Source organism: Parasteatoda tepidariorum, chromosome 1 (assembly GCF_982258835.1).
Source record: "Parasteatoda tepidariorum strain Cologne lab strain chromosome 1, Ptep-v5.0, whole genome shotgun sequence".
Taxonomy (NCBI): Eukaryota; Metazoa; Arthropoda; class Arachnida; order Araneae; family Theridiidae; genus Parasteatoda; species Parasteatoda tepidariorum.
The window spans coordinates 45,743,694-45,759,180 of record NC_141755.1 but is presented as its reverse complement, the minus strand read 5'-3'; the positions used below and the strand labels follow the sequence as shown (position 1 = coordinate 45,759,180).

The 15,487-nt window shown below is 31.7% G+C and overlaps 1 protein-coding gene across 3 annotated transcripts in view; it reads right to left on the bottom strand.

Moving 5' to 3' along the window:
- Nucleotides 1-1,737: 1,737 nt before the first annotated feature.
- The window catches only part of LOC107450189 (glutathione S-transferase 1), a 120,001-nt gene continuing 106,251 nt past the window's right edge, over nt 1,738-15,487 (bottom strand). For all 3 annotated transcript variants that reach the window (XM_087162575.1, XM_087162574.1, XM_087162573.1), the window contains 5 exons: nt 13,186-13,329; nt 10,332-10,424; nt 8,732-8,850; nt 6,924-7,034; nt 1,738-2,026 (listed from right to left, as the gene is read on the bottom strand). In XM_087162575.1, coding sequence (XP_087018701.1) covers nt 1,841-2,026; nt 6,924-7,034; nt 8,732-8,850; nt 10,332-10,424; nt 13,186-13,321 — 645 coding nt within the window. In that variant the 5' untranslated portion in view covers nt 13,322-13,329 and the 3' untranslated portion in view covers nt 1,738-1,840. The remainder of the gene's footprint in view (nt 2,027-6,923; nt 7,035-8,731; nt 8,851-10,331; nt 10,425-13,185; nt 13,330-15,487) is intronic.

Genomic DNA, 15,487 nt, shown 5'->3' with positions numbered 1-15,487 from the left:
ACCTGTTTACTTGCCGACACCAGAGGTTCGGAACAGTAAGTCAAAAATGTCAAAATATAAGAATTAAAAGTCAAGTCCAGGGTTGTTCTACAGCGTCCCCACGCTCCTCCCCAATTCTTTTCATTAATTTATGCATCTTGGTAGCTCTTCCAATATGTCTTAAACGTGCTCTTTACGTGTCAGTCAAAAATAGCAGTCAGATATTTTTGACTGTTATTTTGTTATTATTATATTAAGAGTTGATAGAGTTGATTTGAAGAACGGGGGAGTTTTGGTAAATTAAGTTCAGCTTGATCAGTTGAGGGGTGAGGGAAAAAGTTTGATATGCAGTTTTTTTCTAAATTTATTTCTATATTATTGACGTGACACCATTCAATATCTTTACAGGAGTCACTAATTTAACTACCACCAATCACTGGCCTTTAGTTAGAGCCTGATTTAAGGTAGTTTCAGATTGTAGTTTAGCTTGTGTTTTAGGATTTTCGGTCCAGACTACAAAATCGTCTGCAGAAAGTTTACAATACTTCAGTAATTCAGCAATACAGTCGTTTATATGCTCTACCTTAGCTAGTAGTAACAAATTTTTTCATATCTGACGGATGTAAACAAATTAGGCAAAGCTCAATTCAATAAAATTTATTTAAATATTTTGAAAATATTTATTTACCGTAGTAGTTGCTTTTTAGGATCAAATAGAAAATAAAAATCTTCTTATTTTTACATTTAAAATTTAAAAATAGGAACTACATACATTTTTTAAACGCGCAACTTGCTACTGTTCTTAGTTTTTAGAACAGTATTCAATCTAAAATTGCTTGATTGGTTGAAATTTGTTGTCAAGCGAGGCAGAATTGCCTCCTTTTTTGTATTTGTTATAGGGATTCCTCACCGCCATTCTCTGTGGAGGGATGTGTGTTTTTTCTTCTTCCTCGACAATTTACAATAGGGGTTAAATCTATTCAACAGTTTTCGGAAAACGTTTTTTCAGAGAGATGTTCACAGCTAATTAAATGGAAGTTGCACAAGCATATAAAAAGATAAGCTTGGAGACAGCTGGCCATTGAGCTGGGAAACACCCCATGACCTTCGCCCTTTCAGATTCGGGTTTCTCACCGAAATTGCTATTTTTTCTGGCCAGTTAATGAGTTTCATGTTTTATCCCACTCCCAGTTACATGGTTTCTTTTAATAAAAGACTCCTCATGTTTGATGGCCTTAATATTTAGCATAAGGTCTTGGAAGAGAAAATAGAGATGTGTCTGAAGGAAAATGTTCAAAAATTTCAATAATAATAATAATAATTTACTGAGGAAACTTTTTAAAGAAGTTTTTTTAAAAAAAAGGAGCGATTTCTTTTCACATTTTTGTTACAAATATTTGTATTTTTTCTCAAAAAAAGTAACGGAAAAACATATAAAAGTACTAAATTTAAAAAAGCAACGAAGTATAAGTTAAATTACTTCTTTTTTACTTTCACTTTCGTTATATGTAACGGAAGTAAAAGTATTACCATATATATATATATATATATATATATATATATATATATTGTCAGAAACATATATGTGTAGACTTTATATTTTGATTCTAGATATATATTTTATATGATCTACATCAACAAATTGAGAATGGCTACATTGTCTCCGTCCGTTTTCCTTGGTACAAAGCAAATTTCAATCTTTCTTGTGTTACTAATGTTTGAATGCTGTTTCACCCAATTACTAAATAAATGAAACAATAACAGTGAGATTTGTTTTTATTGAATTAAATTTGAAAACATAAAGACACCGTTGAAAACTAAGTTAAAAACAGAGAATTAGAGAATTTTATTTAGAATAACATCACATGCTGTTTTTCCTGATAATTACTGATTGAGCCAATTCAGACTGTATGAAATCTTCAACCACTGGATTTGAAGAAACTTTTTGAACAAAAGCTTTTAGTCGTGGATTGTTATCCAGTAACTTTGGCTGTCGGATTTGCAAGCCGGCTAAAGTCAGTCCAACTCCAAGATCACACCATGTGAGCTGAAAGGAAAAAAAGAAGACTTAGAAATAAAGTTAAAGTAAGGAAGAAGTTGTGGAAAACACGAATACTATTTGCTTTAAGCTTACACTATGATGAAAACATAATAGCCTCCCTGTTCCAGGCTATTTACTGTTTTTTACAAACTTCATGAATAGTGGCTATCCGCTACAAGGAATTGATCAGTAGTGTTCACGAACGAGCAACTACGCAAATTTATTTTGGAATGGAGGCACGTGAAAACATCTATTACAGTAAATCCCAATTAATATTCATGCTTCTGTGATTGATAGGAAAAACAATATTTATTCGTATTCAACAGTTGATGGTAATGCCGCCATGAGAGGAAATTTCTCCACTTAGGGCCATACTTATCTTCGAGTTTCTCTATGGCATCCTGTGATATTCTCTCTTATTTGGTTTGGATAAGGTATATAAGTTCCTTCACTCCTTAATTCGGTTGTCCTCTTAGAGGTATACCGATATGGTTCATGTGTGTGCTTTAGCCAGGCTAGTTTCAGTTAACCACATGGTTACCCTACCAATGGATGGTTGACCTTAGAACATAACATATAAATCATCCATTTTCTGACATTGTTCGGACCTTGGACTTACATTTAATTTCGATAATGTCAAAATTCTTTCAACAGCTGTCTTATAAAAGTATCTTAATGCTCTGAAATCGTGTTTCATTCATATGAAGACCGATTCTCTAGTGAATGATCTAACCACCTGAGCAAGGAAATGCCTGATTTGCCTCATATGAATAATGCTTCTTTTTTAGTTTTGATTTGCCCCTTTGGTTATATTTTCGTTGGTAATTTTAAGCTTTCTGTTTCAAATCTGTTTTGATTTTCAAATTCGCGTCTGGCGAGTTATGAGAATGGGGGCTTATTTTTGAGCTCTCGAAACCTATCAACTTCTTCCACTTCTATGATTTATGAAATAAAGGAAGTTTTTATATTAAGTATATCTTTCCGCCTTCAGTTTCATTGAATAATTCCTTTAATGAAAGTTAGCGTTGCTGCCCTGGAAATAACATGAGCTCAATCCGTGAAACAACCGCCACAGAGTAAGCACACTGGCTTAGGTGTCTGTTATGAGTTTACCCTGAATCTGAACCACTGATCTGAGTCTATATCGAAGGAACCATACCTCCGCTGATGAACATGAGCGTGCAAATATTTATTGGTAGAATAATGTAGATCAGTCTGGCACTCTTAAGAATACTTAGATTCGCTTTCACTAATCTGCCATTTTAATAATTGTAGTTGATGAGGTTATAAAGTTTCGTTCACTATAAAGTTCACTATAAAGTTTCGTCAACCTGGAGTGTATAATACGGTGATTCTTTTCAAACAACTTTGTCTAAATGTATGCCCCTAGTCACAGTGCTAGTCGACAAAGGCAAATATGCTATCTCTTTCACAGCAACTTATCCTTAAAGTTCAGAGCAAATGTTCTTAATGGAGATCAATTCTTCATCCACTGTGAATTGCTTTTTAGCCTCCCCTCTGGTTGCGCAAACTCGAGAGAGAGAGAGAGAGAGAAATACACCAAAGTAAACAAAATAGAAATATAATGCTCTTTGGGAGCCCCGAGGGTCGGGGAGCACTGTTTATAGAGAAGGGCATCTGTTTTCCCTGCTTAACTTATAAGTCCTAGGCATATTGTGTGCTATTGTAAACTGTTCGAATGGGCAACACTTGTTACGTTTGGGTGAAAAAATTAAATATTTCATGGCAATAAAATTAATAGAAAAAGGTCAGAAGTAAAAATTGTTACGGAAAGCTCTTTAATTATCATTACATGATGCGTCAGCTTTACAAACATAATGGTACGAATACGTGGGAATAACATAACTAAATTGATTTAAATTTTCTTTGATACGGGTTCGCAGCTACCGAACATTTCGAAATGCGTTGCAGCATGTATAAAATATGATGTTATCGGTGAAGAATCTATTTTACATTCTTTATTTGGGGTGATCAAAACAGAAAAACGTAAAAGATAGTTAGCATGTAAGTTATGTAGATAATAGTTACCATATAAATTTTGAAGTATTAGACCAGGAAGTAATTTGTTTTTAATATTTCTAGAATAACTTAATTCCCTTGCGTAAAAGAACTGGTAGAGATGGTTTATGATAATCACAAGGATTAGAACAATCGGCGAAAGAGAATTTTTTAGAACTGTGACCAGAGACATTGAAAAGAGTTATCAAATTCAATTGCCCTGGACTGATTGACCTCCCAACTTAAAAAATTATAAGGGTATTTTTAAAGGAAAGACTCAAAAATGGTATGATATGTCTTAAGAAATTAAACAAAATTACTAAATACAAAATTTTTTTGATGACTGGTTAGGTCAGGGTATAATAGAAATGGCGTATAGTTCTAACTAGAACACTATTTGCATCAGCACCCTGTCATTAAAGAAAATTCGACAACGAATGTTAGACCTGTCTTTGATGGCTATGCTCGAGATAAAGAATCGCCTTCAAGCAAGTACTGTTTAGAAAAAAGGTCCAACTACGTAGTACTTATTCCTTCTGGATAAACAGATTTAGAATACGAAAACATAGAGCTGTATATGATATTGAAAAAAATAATTTTGCTAATTGAACTATATGAACAAGATAAACCTTATTTAAAACTTTCATGGTGGCAGAAAGGAAAAAAGAACACTTGAGAACTTTTCAGCATGAAAGAGTTATTTTTGGAATATCCTCAAGTCCTTTCTTACTAGGAGCTACTCTTAAATTTTATTTAAACAATGTACCTTCTGAATACAAAAAAATGTTTTAAAAGCTTTTGAAATTTTTTTATGCAGACAATTGTGTACACAGTGGTTAAAACAAAAGAGAATAAGTTAGGCATATTAATGAATCACAAGAAATTCTTGCTTCCGAAAAATTCAAATCACAAGAGAATCACCCTTTCGAGAAAAGTGAACCAGAATTTATCGAAATCAAACCAGTCCTTGTATTAGGTTTAAAATGGTATACTAAAACGGCTATTTCATTTATTGATTTAAGAGATTTAGATCCCATTGCAGAAAATCAACCAGTAACTAAAATAAATATTTTCCCATCAGTACGCAAAATTTTTGATCCTATTGGAGTCATTTGTCCTGTAACATCAATGCTAAAATTAATATTGAATTCTGGAAAGTAAAATTGTCTTGGGATGCTGAGTTGTTATCTTGGATGGCTAGGAAATTTATTAAGTGGAAAGACAAACCTAATTTTGTAAAAGAAATTTCTATCTCTAGGCGTTTAGATAAAATGAGGCAGTTAGAGAATTAACATTGCACGTCTTTTGTGATACCTCCGAAAAAGCGTATGCTGCTTGAATGTTTTTTAGGAGTGAAACAGAGGATTGAATTGTTTTCTTATTAATGCAGGCTTGATCAAGGGTCACTCCACTGTAGCCTATATCAGTATGTAGGTTAGAACTTGTAGTGTTAGAACTTGTATAATATAGGAGCAAGACTTAGGAATGGAAAAAACTACTACACGATATTGGTCTGATTCCAACATTACTCTTTCCTAGATTAAGAAAAATGAAAACTGGGCTAATTTTATATTTAATTGCGTTAAAGAAATTGCATTTTTGGGCGACTCAGATTATTTTAATCACTTCTCCGGTCAGTGAAATCCGTTTGATTCGCCATCTCGAGGATGTGGTATTAAAACTTAAGTTATGTCTAAATAGGGACAAGGACCGACCTGGTTGCAAAATCACCCTGAAAATTGGCCTAAATCCAATACTTTTCACGGTGAAGAAATTATAAATGCAGAAAAAAACCCAGCTGTAAGCGTTTCAAATGCATAAAATGAAGACAAAATTTGTGATATTTTCACCGATTATTCGAAGCTATTGTTATTACTTTGGTTTACAGATTTTTGGATGTTTGTAGATTGAATAAAGATGTTAGAAAATTTGGAATCATAATCGTGGAAGAACGAAACAGATTTGGAATTTCGTTGCTAAAAATAACAGAGCCAAAATCTTTCATAGGACAACTTGACAAACGACTACAAAATCTCCAAGTTCTTGTGGATGATAATGGTCTTTTTCGAACAAAGAATCGAGTCTTACTGAAGAAAAGTCTTGGAGAATTTCCTATTTCCTATTGTGTCACCAAGTAATCCTCCAATACTGTATGTTCTACGACCGACATACAGATTGTTTCCTTTTTAAGTTGGTGAAAACGAAAAAGATGTTTTGAAGAAACGTATTTCAGTGTCTTGATAAAAAAAAAAACAAAAAAAAAAAAAAAAACTGAGTGGTGGGAGGATGTTGGGAATTTCAATTACATCACTTAATTTCATCATTGCGTACATGCGCTCATCACATGCTCTAGGACAATCTCGGCCCCTACTACACACTTACACTCTGGTTCTCGAACGAGAGCTTTTTAAATATTTGATTGAAAAGCGGGTTTATTTTTCTGTGTCCGCTAATACTTTGTGTTCATCTGTTCATATGCTGTAGAATGAAATTAGAATCATCCAATGAAAATAGTGTGTACAACTGGCTGCCATTCACAACCACAAAATTATAGCAATTGATTAAATTATATGAGTCAAACAATACAGTTCAGCCCATGACTTGGCTGTCTATATTTATACATATTTAGTTTTTGTTGTTTCTATTGTCTTCCTATTATCAATATCATGATATGACGTTTGATATCGGTATTTTGAGAAACAGCTGCTTCTGAAAATGTTATAGGTGGCATTACCTATAGGTGGCCAGTCAATCTAATCGCAAATATCGCGCACTGAGTATTATTTTTATGTATTTCATAAAGAACAGGACAAAAAATTATGTGTTTATGAAGCGTCAATTTTTTTACTTTTATGTGTTTATTAACAAATGACGTATCATTTACTTGTTCACTGGCAAAAAAACCATTCGCACTGCTGGATCTTTCAAGGAATTTCTCATATTTAGTTAAATATCGGGGTACATCCTCTTCCATCATTTCTTTCAATAAAGCTACCTATTGAGAAGACAATTATTAGTTATCCAGAAATTAGAGTACAGCTAAAAAAAAAAGGATTATTCTGCATAATTTTTGTTTTAATGATCAGATTTTCACGTTCTCGGACTTAATCTTAGTGGCTGGAGGAGGTGACCTCAAATATGCTAATTAATTAATGCAGACGGTATTTAAAGTTATGAAATCAGAGACAAAAACAGAACTTTCTCTGAATGAACATACATTTTGTATGATGGATTCGGATTTTAAGTCAAAAAAAGTTCTGAATTGTAAGGTATACAGTTTATTTATTTATTTTTTTCATCATTTCAAAGAATGTAACATTACGTAGCAAAATACAAAATTTGTGCGAAATCAGTCAAATTCTTTTGAAATTTGATTTCTCAGGAACTATTCGACCGATTTCTCTGAAATTTTACATTTTGCTGCTCTAGGGGTTAAGGGGTTAGCACAGACGGCTCTAGGGGTTAAAATTCGTCGTAAGATTTCCAGGTTACTACTTCTGATTAATTTTTACTTCTAAGCTTGAAAAAGAGTGCCATCAAATATTATTATACTTGTAGTGTTTACAAAATAACGCGTTTATAAAATTTAAACGTCAACGAAACGAACAGCATGAGAATTCGGAAGATTCCCCAAGCATGTCGTGCCCTGGAAGATGCAACCCAAAAAATAACTAACGGAGATATTTTACACAAATATAGCCAAATAAGGGATGCACTTAGGATAAGGGATATAAATTCACTTTATTTATGTTGTGATATTAATTTTCTTAAATTTGTTTTAGGCTCACAGGCAGTTAGAATTTAATAATAGCAGGAATGGTAAAATTACGCGTAAATTAAAACGTAAATCACATTAATAAAACCTAATAGAATATTAAGCCTGTTAAAAAAGAAGAAGAATAAACCATTAGTGCAGTAAATTTGAGTGATCATAGATATAACTTTTTTTCTCTCACATCAGTATCAAAGAGTACTTTCAAAATTTAACATTTCACATTTTTAATTCAAAACGTTTTTGACAGATACAGTTATAAGTCCTTACAAGGGATTTATCCTTTGCATTCAGATTATATCTCCGATTACAAATTAATTGTAGAGTGTGTGGTGAACATGTCAAAAACATCACTGTGACTGAGAGTTTCATCCATAGAAATATTTCGGCACAATTTGATGTAATTTTTTTTTTAATAAATACGATTGTTCCATCAGTTGAAAAATGTTTGACTTAAGAACATAAACTCTCAGAGGAAAAATTTATGTCTTGGATTCATCACGCGATGATTTTTTTTTCTTCGCTTTCAAATATTTTTCCTAATATGAATTATTAAAAATCGTCAGTCTAATTCAAGGCATCCTGCATATTCTTTAATACTAGAAAGACGGAAAATTAGTACATACCTATATTGCCCAAAAGCAGTCAAAATGACTGCATTGTGAATGCGCAAATAAATTTGTTTAAAATTAATTTGTAAAATTTTTTATATTATTTACAGTTATATAACAAGTTATTAGTAAATATTAATAATAAAAAAAATTATATGTTGTACAAAAAGTCACAAAATTCTAAGAAATTGCGTCATTATATACATCATTGTTTTTCTAATTGAAATTAAAAGCAGTCAAAATGACTTCCTTAGGCAATCTAGTGTTAATTTTCAATTTCTGATCTAAAATAATGGGGAAAATTGATACCTGTTGTTTTATATCTAAACTAGCAACGTGTATGTTTCTCATCTTGGCGAACATCACTCCTAAACCATCCATGATCATGTCACAAATTGCTGCCTCTTCATTAGTTTTGCCCACTAAGTCTGTAAAAACGCGTTTTTTTTTAATGAAAATAGTTTAACTATAAAAATAGATAGAGTATAGTTTTGTCATTTCTTAAATATTGTTGAAAACAGCAATAGCTTTACAACTAATATTTTTGCAAAGACAAAAAGAGATAAAATATAGAAAGTAAATATTATTAATTTAAAAAACAAACAAACATAAATTAACATAACTTTTACAATTTTACTGTTGATATAGCTTCTTAAATTGTAATTGAAGTAACATTTGCTATTAATATTCATAGTTCATTTCTAACTCATTCATAAATTCATTAAGAATGTATGAATTTTGCTGCTATTTAATCGGGAAAAGTAAATTATTTAGAAGCGAACAAACGAATAAGTGTATCAAAAAGGAGAAATTTTAAAAGAAGAAGAGATATTACAAATGCTTCGAATGTCGCCTCATTAGATTCTTTTTACATAATAAACTAGTCCCGCAGTGGACTGATCGTTAAGACACGATTCCCAGCAGATCAGCGAAGTCAAGCATCACTGACTGCGGTTAGTGTGCGGGTGGGTGACCACTTGGATCAGTTTGCGTAGGGACCGAGGGTGTGCGGTATTGGTCCTCGTTAAACTGTTCTACCGTAAAGTGCTCAACTTCGCGTGCAGGTCGTCGAGCTACCGAAGCGGGGATGCCAACCCCTCTGCAGAGGATCAAAATTGTGATGGCATGTCTTCGGATCATTTTCAGGGATGTTTCCCAGACAGTCGCCAATAGCCCATTGAGCAGCTCTAGTGCGACGTAAATGAACTACAACAACATAATAATAAACTAAAGGAAAATAATAATTCATTTAGTTCAACATGATTTAGAACTCTCTACACAACGTTTTAGAAGGTAGCATGTCAACAGCACCATGTTGGACAGTGTGCCACATGTTTGACATATTATGTCAATTGCGAGTTTTCTAAGAACACTAATTAAACACGTCTTTTAGGACCTACATTGTTGGACTCGTGAATCATTTGACTTTACATTGTTGAACTTAAATGGAAAAAAAAAAGGAAACTCTAATCAAATGATGAATCATTTCAGTCACTAAAAAGACAAAATTAAAATAATCAAAGGATATTTCTTCAAAGGACCATTGAAGAAAAATCAGAAAAAAAGAAAGAAAACCTGAGTCTGGATACTATTTCTGCGGATTCTTATGTAAAATAACCTCTTTAACACCCCCACTATTTATCATTTTTCGATAAGTTCATGGCCATGAAAAATTTTTTTTAAAAAAAAGGGTTATTTTTACTGTTAAAATTCTTACTAGAACTAGAGAGGGAAAAGTTTTAAAACATACAGTTAATGAAAAGAGGGAGATTTTGGGGATTACTTCCCCCTTTTGTAAGACAAAATCTTTAAAAATATTCGATTTTCCTATTTAACAAACTGTTTAACATTAAGTTCACAGAAGATAAACGTAAATCAATTAGTTTTATTGAATATTTAAAAGTAATACCGAATTCTCTTGCGAGATATCTTGTAATGCCTTGTCCTTGAGCGACATGTTTTCCATCCACCAACAGAACAGGTAAATAGCCGAACGGTGATTCTGAAAACACAAAATATTATATTGTTTCATTCAGAATGAAAATCTGTGTTTTTTTAGACAACCAATGTTTTAATTCCAGGATAGTTTAAGAAAAAATTCGGCATAGCTTTTACATGAAAAATAGTTACACTTTTGAAAACATGTTTCCAAACAAAATCTACCACTAAAATATTTCAGAATAAGCTGAACCAGGCAGCATTTGGACGCATGAAATATTTTTGTATTTTTTTTGTCTGAGGAGACTAATCTTTAGTATAAAATAGTCAACCACCCTACTTAAATTGCTTACAATCGATCACGACCATAAAAGACTCTTTCTTTTTTAGTTATTTAATAAAGATAATTAGGTTCCCATAAGAAGATTTACACACATTTGCCAATTGAATGAAGTAACATTTTATTTCTATTTGCTTCTGTTTTGTTAGGCCTAGTTCGATTTTAGCTTTAAGTTCTCTCTTGCTGTGTGTATGTTTGATTGTTTGATGCATAAATATATATCCTAAATTAATGATATCGTAAAAATAACTTTTCTGACTTCTTATATGTATCTTTTTTTTACTATAAATATACATTTTAGTGTTATCGAATACCAAGAATAGTAACACCAAATAGTGTAAAAGAACATTCCAGGTATTTGATTACATCAGGAACTATTCTTGTTTCTTGATGGTGTAGCGAAACACCAAGCGTTATGAAAGCTGTTCACTTCAGCATTTTGGTGCAAAATAATCGCCACCATCCTTGGTGTTAAGATACTGTAAAATTTTTTACAGCGCGGAAATCAGTATTATTTTTCAATTATTTCTGGATTTTGTTTTAAAGAGAACTTTAAATGTTGGAAAACTATGTTTAACATTTTTTGTTTTGGGTGTTCAAACTCACGCTGCACATTTTATATATCTCAGCATATATATATATATATATATATATATATATATATATATATATATATATATATATATATATATATATATATATATATATATATATATATATATATATATATATATATATATATATATATACAGATGGGTGACAAAATAATACGAACACCTGTGAAAAAGTGTGACTTATTTCACACCTGCAGTACAGCCGCGCCACCTGCAACAGAAGTCTGCCATCTAGTGAGCGAGCGTGAAGAGGAAGCTATCAGTCTCTCAACATTAGTCACCGGTGTTGCATGAGTGTATCTAACTAGCTTTTATAAGGTGAAATGTCTGACCTGTCAGAATTCCAGAGAGGGATGATTGTTGGGGCGCGTTTAAGTGGAGCATCGGTGACAGAAACATCAAACCTTTTGGGGTTTGCAAGAAGTACTGTATCAGCCGTTATGACAGCATACATGAAAGAAGGTAAGACGAAGTCTTCAAAGCAAAGCAGTGGCCGAAAGTCAAAGCTTGATGATAGGGATAGACGTGTTTTGCAGCGCGTAGTAGCTCGAAAACACAAGCAATCGTTATCCGAGATAACATCAGACATGAACAGTCATCTTCAGGACCCCGTTTCAACAAGAACTGTTCAAAGAGAACTTCATGCAGCGAACATTTATGGGAGAGTGGCAATTCGTAAACCCTTGGTGACAGCAATCAATGCTTTCAAACGCCGTCAGTGGTGTAAAGGTCACAAAGGCTGGTCCCCACAGCAGTGGCAGCAGGTAATATGGTCCAATGAATCATCCTTCACGTTATTTCAGACCACCGGATGCGTTTATGTCTGGAGATCACCCAAAGAAGCGTTTGATCCTGAATGCCTCTTACCAACTGTGAAGCATGGAGGTGGCTCCATTATGGTTTGGGGTGCGATATCTTGGCGGGATCTTGGGCCACTAGTACGTCTGCATGAGAGAATCAAATCTAATGACTATCTTAGCGTTCTAGCGGATCATGTTCATCCTTTTGAACAGATTGTATTCCCTGGAGAGCGACCGATTTTTCAAGACGACAACGCCCCTACCCACAACGTTAGGTGCGTTCAAACATAGTTCGAAGAGCATGAAAATGAAGTTGAGCATCTCGCCTGACCCCCTCAGTCTCCGGACTTAAATATTATTGAACGTTTGTGGCAATATTTGGAGTCTAAACTTCGTTCCCGATTCCCACCTCCATCAAATCTTTTGGAATTAGAGGCCGCTTTGCAAGAGAAATGGCTTAATATTCCTTTAAACGTTGTCCATGACCTTTATGCATCGATCCCACGTCGTATTAAATCTGTAATTCAGTCAAAGGGTGGTCCAACTCCCTATAATAAAGATTTTCTGATATTTCACAGGTGTTCGTATTATTTTGTCACCCATCTGTATATATATATATATATATATATATATATATATATATATATATATATATATATATATATATATATATATATATATATATATATATATATATATATATATATATATATATATATATATATATATATATATATATATATATATATATATATATATATATATATATATATATATATATATATATATATATATATATATATATATATATATATATATATATATATATATATATATAATATATATATATATATATATAATATATATATATACATATATATATATATTATTTTGAAAAAATTTATAGGTTAATATTTCTATTTAAAACGATAAAACTAATGGATAATTTTCTGAACTGATATTGCTGCTATTTTTTTCAGCAAATATTTTTGAAGCAAATTAAATTATAACTAGAATCTCTGTATATCAGCGAATGTTTACTTAATATGCAAAAAAATAAATAAATTATACCTTCTTCTGCTTCATAAATTCTGTCAGGTGATTCAACTTTTTCATCTTCGTATTGAATGTCTTTGTATTGAAATATGAGTCGAGCCAATTCTCCAGAAGTTGGATAACTATAATCGATTAGTTTGTAGTGAGGCATGACTGAAACTGAAAATTTTCGATTAATTTCAAATAGCCAAATAATAAATTTAAAGAGCTAAATAAATAGTACATTTCAAATAGACGCATAATCGGTGTGGTGAGTAGAGTTTTCCACTATCACGATCTGAGGTCAGAGTTTAGGTGGCTGATCCGATACCGTAGGTGATCTTCCTATTCCGGATGCATGCTTAAGAAAATAGGCACAACATTTGATCCCATTTTCCGCACAGCATATGATCCCGTTCTTATGAAAATTATTATTCTTTTTTATTTTAAGAATGAACTAATGGAACCAAATAAATTCGTAATGTGATGTCCATTTGCCTAAAATCACTTAACACATTTTTAAAAATATATATATATATTAAAAGTCAATTGTCGTTTTACTAGGTTGTTACGGGTGCTGTAAATTTATAATACTGGTATTAAATATACCTTGCATGAATTTAGTGTGTTTAAAATCACTTTATCGTTCAATATACTGATACGAAGAGATGCCTCAAAAGTTACACCTGTAATAATAAACCCCACAGTCCGGTACTTTGTCCTGTACTGATTGCGCTTAGTGTTTTAAAAAAGTAAGGGAAAGTACTTTTGAAATTCCTCGCTCTGTTGTTAAATTTGGGTAAAACATTGAAAAGACGAACTTTTTTCCTTTATTCATTATTTTTTCATCACGCATATAACTTACGTAATTATATTAGTTACATAATTATATAACTTATATCTTAAAACTCGCCGCCTTCGGTGACAAAATGAGCCGCCTTTTTAAAATATATTTTCAAGTAATTTGAGATTTGAAATTGTATACTTAAAACTTAAGACCATGAGTAAGTATTTAACTTATATTGTTAAGTGATTTAATATTTGTCTCTTATGTATTTCGTACTTTCAGATCTAATGCGTTTTGTGGTATATTTAAGAATTGGTTAAAATGCATATCCTGGTGAATTTGTAATTAAGATGATAGTTGAAAGTGCTAATTGGTATAACGGTGTTTAAAATGGACACATGGGAACTTTTGCAAATTTATGTTAGCCTCTGCACACTCCCGTACGTAAGATTTCAAGTCAGTTCAGGTGAAGCACGCATGCGCCCGTGAAAAAATATCAAACTTACATAAGTGAAAAATAGAGATTTCGTAAAAAACAGTAAGTTGAAAACGGTAACGTCGTAAGATATCATTTTAACTTTTACTGCAAAATCAGAACAAACGTTTACAATGGATGTAGACTATATCTTTAAAGCTGTGACATACTTACCTTTAAGTAAAACTACAGATCTGTGAGGTGAAAAATTTAGTAGATTATAGAATTGGATGAATTCCGCGATGAAGAATGCAGCTTATTATTATTAATAATATTTAAAAAAAATATTACAGAACTTTTATTGATTATTTAACTTTCTTTTTTTTAAACTAAATTGTGAAGTTAAAATATATATAATTTATAATTTTTTGTTGTTAACTCACTTGTCGTTAACTCACTTGTGCTTGTTAAACTTAATTCTTATTTAAAAAGCAGGTAATTTAAAACTTAGAAAAAATTTATTTGTTCTTAAAGATCCCTTAATAAATATAAACAAACGAATTTTTGTTGGCATTTTTTTAATGCACGATTATATTCAAACATTATATTATCCTTTTGTATACACATATATATATTACAAAACAAAAATAATCCTTCTAAAAATGCTTTGCTTAATTGAAATTCGAGTTTGTTCAATGACAAAAATAATTGACTTAATGCATAACTATTTAGTTGAAGAAAAGTGTTGATACAGTGACGCGTTCATGTCCTAAAAAAGGACTTTAGTTCACATATTATTGTTTAGTATAATATAAACTAGTTTAGTTGAATTTTATATTAATTCGTCATTACTTCGATATCAAGTCAATTAGTCAAATAATAATTAATTTTAATATACAAAACCATGAGGAAAATAGCTCAAACATTAATCATGTTTTTTCGCTGCTAAATAAAGCTGTTGTTTTGAATTTCCGGATTCTTCTAAATAATTCTTATTTAACTTAGATAAATTGCAGATATAGTTACTTTAAAAAAATTGACTTGAGTATTAGGTTCCGCAAAAATTTCAAAGAAACATTTTTCACATTCAAAAAAATTGCACATGTTTTCCAAAAAAGTAGTAGATATTCGCAAAT